At 31.2% G+C, this 6,208-nt stretch overlaps 1 protein-coding gene across 2 annotated transcripts in view; it reads right to left on the bottom strand.

Moving 5' to 3' along the window:
- Positions 1-2,839: 2,839 nt before the first annotated feature.
- The window catches only part of LOC115891057, a 329,806-nt gene continuing 326,437 nt past the window's right edge, over positions 2,840-6,208 (bottom strand). Inside the window, exon 26 of one of the 2 annotated variants that reach the window (XM_030911456.1) lies at positions 2,840-3,317. In XM_030911456.1, the coding sequence (XP_030767316.1) occupies positions 3,144-3,317 (174 nt within the window). In that variant the 3' untranslated portion in view covers positions 2,840-3,143. The remainder of the gene's footprint in view (positions 3,318-6,208) is intronic. The other variant, XM_030911455.1, reaches the window with a different exon arrangement.

The raw sequence follows: 6,208 nt of genomic DNA, 5'->3' as shown, positions 1-6,208 counted from the left end.
CTCATGCATCTGTAGATGTTAATAACGTATGGCAATCGCTTCTTTGATTTTAGAGAACATAACATAAATAAACATAACATACGTAAAATTTAAAAATAATCATTCAGAAAGTTAGGGGCTTTTTGGTTTTACCTTATTAAGTAATTGTTATCAGGTAGTAATTGTTAATTTTGAAGTTTAACTTGATGTAATGTCATTTTAACAGAACGTCAACGGTTTCTTGTAGACGTATCTGTTTTAAAAAAAGTGTTTTCGAATAGTTGAATTTAAATATTTTAAATAGTTTTTTTCTTTATTTTTTTGTATTTTTTTGCTTCCGACGACGGAAAGAGATAACTTTCGGAAATCTTATGCATTTTTTTCTTTGTTAGGCAAATTTGTATTACTGTAAACATAACTTCTGACAAGCAGCGTCCGTTTAGGTTTAACGCAGAAGTGTTTACAAAAAATAACTATTTTATTTTGTAGATTTTCTTGCAGTGCAGTGCGAAATACCCATAAAGAATTTTTTTGTTGACATATGATATGTCATTCTATTCAGAGTGATATTTTCTTTCGAGTAAAGTAAAAAAATACCGAGGGTGCCATTTAAAAATCAAAAGTTGTAGTTATTTCCGGTTAAAGAGGAAGTGACCAAAAACAATTGAATTCGTCAATTAATCCTAATTTATGTCATATACCAAATCTCGTTTTTTATCTGAAGAAACAAAAAAGTTATAGGGGTGAGCCACTCTTGAGACGCAGCCGGTATAGAATATATACCGGTAAACTCTGCGATTTTGATAAATTTTTGGAAAAGGGGCTAAAATCATAAATATACAATATAAAATTAAAAGGTCAAGATATAAAAAATAGGAATCATCGATAAGAAGCTTACACCTGACATAAGTAAGCACTTAGAATAAATAAGATTATTCTATTCATTGCTAGTCCTATTTGTGTCCATTTTATTCACCTCTTTAACTTGGTTCTCCTTAGACCTGATATCGGTGTTGTCCCTAATCTATAATAGATCTATAATCTATAATCCCTCTCTCTATTGCCTTTTTAATTTGAGAACAATATATATTGGTAAGACCTGACCATGGCCCTACCATCTCGAGTTGATGACTCTTCAACGTGATGTCCTTATATAGAGTTTTGAGCCTGGGTAAGGCAGAGCAAGTATGTGGTGTCTTTCCCCTTGCTCCTCGACAGAAAAACCATGGTTGTTGCCTGTATAGGGATGTTTTATCCCTTTCTTGCACCCAATACCGGCCCCTGCTAATTATTAAGCTTAGGTGCCGTTTCCACCACCCAATCCGCCGATTCTTGAGAAGCTCTGGCCCACATTTTCTAGAACGTTGAGTTGCAATCCCCTCGCTACTACTTTGTCCAGTATCGCCTCTTTTTGAGCCGTTTGCTTGTTGGGGGTCAGTGCAACTCAGGGTAATCCTTTGGCAGCACCGCTATTTTCATCTGTCCAGCAATAGCGGCAAAGCTGGCGATACGTCCCTACTTGCCTCTCGGTGTTAGACGGTTTACCATTTTGCACTCACGACTTGCACTGCGAATGTCCCCAGTGTTGCTAGGGGGTTTCCCTCCAACTTCAACGCAATTTTCCCCCTTGTTACAGCACATTATCTTCCAAATATGTGTTAATTGTTTTTTCTCAGCGTTCAATTACGTCATTTTGAGAAACGTCAACTTTAATAGTTCTAAAAAAGGCTTCTAGCCGTTTTTAGAAAAAAATGGCAAAGAATTACCCTGAATTGCACTGACCACCGACAGGCATACGGCTCGAAAAGAGGCGATATAAGAAATGTTCCAAATGGATATTGCCAAAAATCGCCTAAGTATTTAATTACGTCGGTTAGGGTATATTTGTGCAAAATTACACATTCTAGACCAAATAAGAACGAATTTTCATACAAACATATATTTAGCCTTAACTTCAGGTTTTTTATATTTTAAAAAATCGCTTCTTAGTCCTGAATATCACATAAAGATTTTTTGAATAAAGTTTCATTCTCTTAGAAAATATTTTTAAATGTTTAATACTAGCATACATCCCCAATTTACCTTCTAAGGAGATGAATTTTCAAGAATCTCTTTATAGTAGCTATGGTTTCGTTGCTTAAGGTTTGGGCTTAACCTTTGGGCAAAATTTCAATAATACATAATTATATAATTTAAGCTTAATTTCACCCTTTTAGGGAGAAATTTCCAAGAATCTTTTATGGATTTTTGTTACAACTTTTTTATATTTTTTTTTGGTTACATCACATAAGAAAAATTTTATACAAACTTGGACCCTTAATTTCACTCTTTAGGGTATACATTTTCAAAAATAGGCTCTTAATACTCAATTAGGTTACTTGAGGAATCTCTGTGTAAATCTCTACCTTTTTTTTTCATACTCGTAGAACCGATTTAAATTTTTTTGCTCAATATTTATTTTTTTTTATGAGTTTTATTACCCGTCCATTGAAAGACCATTTGGGAGGGGGCGCTTGTCCCCCAACCTTTCCTATATGATGCCTCTGGTGATGATGATTGTCATTTGACCCCTCATTTGACATAGATGCAAACTCGTAACATGGCCTCCATATACGAACATTTAAAATGTTAACATTTTCAATGTTAAAATCTTAATTAATATTTGACCGATAATGAGGAAAATCAGTTATCTGTTTAGATATAATACGGTCACAAACACAACATAATTTATTATAAATATATATGTATACATTTTGTTTATAATCTAATCTATAACAACAAATTATTAAAATGTTTAAATTTTTGCACAAATGTAATTTTTTTATTACTTTCTCCTTTAAAATAAACTATATTTTTGTTTTGTGCACATTTATAACATGCTTTTTTACAAGTATTAAAAATATTCATTACTTTTTTCCGATACCTACTAATACCATTTAAGTTAACTAGTATGAATTTAATTAAATTATTTTTTGTTTTTAAATAAAAACCAAAATAACACTCATATTTATTATTAATATAGAAAGCGACTCTCATTAGGTTTATATATAAAGTAAAATTTATTACAAGAAAAAAATATATGTTTATATATAAAAATAGTTAAATAATAAAGGTATATTAATTCAACAAATGTCAATGAAATACACTTTATACAAATGATTGTCTTAATTACTATAGTCAAACGATTCCCATTCTGAAAATCGGGAATCTTGTTTTTGCAGTCTTTGAGTACATTCTCTTATATAAGAGTCTTGTATTCTGTACATGCCCGAATTAGCTTGAAACATCAACGTCTCCAGTATACGTTCATTCTTGATGGCTTTGGAAGGAAGGACGACCTAGATAAAAACAAAGAAATTTTTTTTTTAAAATGTTCCAATGTATAGACACTTGATTGGCTCTGCTACCAAATGTGAGAAAATAAGCGACAAAAAACAATCGGGCATATACAGGACATATACAGGATACCCAGGCTTGGGATAATCCCCTCTGAAAATTCGAAATTCAGAGAATTATATTTTTTAACAGGCATTACTATATAATAGCGTCTTTTTCAAAATTCATTCCAAAAAAATATGTAATCTTGTTTCATATATACAGGGTGAGTCAAAATTAAATGTTTTTCTCCGCTACTTTTATTGGAGCACCCTGCACTTTATAACACAATCGAAAATAGATTGGTTTAATCTTTTTGTTTTATTTAGCACTTCCTATACCTAAAATAGATATTTAATATGATATTTGTATTTTTGAAATTATAAGAGAAGATTTGACTTTCGCTCTTTTTATCATTAAAACTGTCAAACCTATGTACTATCTACTTACTACATAGAGGAAGTGCTTAATAAAACAAAAAGATTAAACAAAACATTGTTCGATTATGATACAAAATACTGCTATATAATGTAGAGAAAAATACATTTAGTTTTGACTCACCATGTTAGGTATTTATATCAAACAAGACTACAAATTTTGATAATTAATAAATTTAACAATAATTAAATAAGCAGTAAATTTAGTTTAGAAGTGGTTATATTTCAAAGAAAAATATGTTTGAATCACCTTGTTTGTTTACAAAAATATTTTTTTTTCGGAAGAAAATTCATTGTAGTATTCATACATTGTAGACACGTCCAGGCAGTGATAATCAGAAAACCAACTTAACCCTACCGCAATGTTGCCAATTTCAGTATAACAAAATATCCGTTGGACGTAGGTCAGTGTGCACACTAAATATTCTTATTAATAAATAATAAGTTCATTTCATAATATTCTTATTTAGGGATATTTGACTCCCTTGGCCATAATGGTTGCGTATCCAGTGATTTTGGCTTAATAGCAATTCTGTTGTTTAATTTTACAAATACAGAAATAAGGTACTCCGTGCCGCTTCGCGCCCGGGCCCGGTTATGTAAGTAAAATAGTAGTCATATTATTTATTTACTTTTCTTTATTTGATGTAATTTTGAGTTGTTAATACATTTTTTTGATTGTTTTTGTAATATCCTGTTAAATATAATATAATATATAACTTGTAGTAATGAAGGAATGGGCCGGTATACTAATTCTTCTCACAGATTTGCAAGTTTTCCTCGGTAAATATGCTCAAGAGGTAAATTTACCATTTAGAGGCAATCAGAAGCGAGTTGGAACCTGCCCTGTTTGTGAAACCCTTACAATCTATCGGTTTGTGCAACTCATGCAACAAATTTGTTTGCAGAATCTGCATTGAAAGACTAATCAATTGTATTATCTGTAGATATCTACCAATAAAGAAAAACTAAACATTTAGATAGATACTTTAGTCTACTTCCAGTGGTTTAAAATGTTTTAATTCTTTCTTTTGTATGTTTAAATTGTTCTATTTCGTTCCTTTTATTATAATATGTTCTATTTCGTTCCTTTTATTATATGTTCGGTATGGTATATTTTTTATGAGTTGGTAAAGGTTATATAGAATTCTTTTTATTTTGAATATTAAAAATATTTCGTTTAGTTCATTTTTTATAATGTGTATAAGGTTTTTATGTGTTGCTAATTTAAATAAGTGTCTAAAATGTTGCATGTTATTATTGAGCATCGTAAATTTCACAATAAAATATTCTAAAGTAGGTACAGAACAATAAAAATAGAAATCCGTTACGGAATATCACGACGCGCCCAGTCGTTTGATTCTTAAGTACGCGCGCCCGCCCGAGGGTTAATCTACAGCTTCCTAAGAAAAGAAATTAAAAATGTCCACCTGTTAACTTATATTTAGGTAAGCGGTTTAACTTGATTTCTATGGGTAGTAATGTGGGTTGTAATTAATGTGAAATAATAATAATAATAATTGTTCTCTCAGGCTAGCTAAGGCATTTTTGTTAGATTGTAATAATTGTTTATAGTATAAAGTTACTCCGCAGCGGCAACGTGGCATTGTTTGGGAAATATCGTAAATTATTCTTGATCTGCAATTTTCCCGTATATCGCGAGTTGTAATAAAAAATAATTTGAACTTTTTATTCGTATAGTGAAATTACATGTTTACAATTCGATGCTGAGGTAAAAAATCTAGAATTAAATATAAATAGTAGCAAAAACGTATAAAGAAATTTCAGGAATCTAAATCTAACTGATAAGAGAATTGAGGTATTTAGCGGTTTCTCGTTAAAATTGTTCTTGCTGTTGCCAGCTCGTGCCGAGAGCAGGATATTTGGGGATTGATAAGAGCAAGGGACTTCCGATCCGTTGAGGAGAGTCTGTTCTTTTCGCAATCCCTATAATTAAAAGGAAAATAATATGGAGCAAAAACAAAAACAATCCGATATGAACGAAATAAAAGAAATGTTTGATTTTATTAGAGAAAATATGCAAGTAATGAATGGTAAACTATCCGATGTTATAAAGGAGCTGAGAGATACTAAGCTAGAAAATGCGGCGATGAAGACAGAAATTAAAGCGCAAGGAATAAAGATTGCCAATTTGGAAAGAGAGATTAGAAAGAAAAATCTGATTTTTAAAGGTATTATGGAAGATGAAAAAGAGGACTTCGAACTAACCAAACACAAGACAATTAAAATTTGTGAATCCTTGGGAGTGCCTATTAAACCAGAATTTGATGTAGACCAGGTAAGAAGAATAGGCAAACAAATCCCAGGTAAAACGAGACCAATATTAGTACAATTCACAACTACAAATAAGAAATTCGAAATACTAGGAAAAACTAAAGGATTAAGAGGATCTAACA

Source organism: Sitophilus oryzae, unplaced genomic scaffold, assembly GCF_002938485.1.
Source record: "Sitophilus oryzae breed Bouriz unplaced genomic scaffold, Soryzae_2.0 scaffold_947_pilon_pilon, whole genome shotgun sequence".
In the NCBI taxonomy this organism is placed as follows: domain Eukaryota; kingdom Metazoa; phylum Arthropoda; class Insecta; order Coleoptera; family Curculionidae; genus Sitophilus; species Sitophilus oryzae.
The sequence above is the reverse complement of the archived record's forward strand: the minus strand, read 5'-3'. Positions and strand labels throughout refer to the sequence as shown.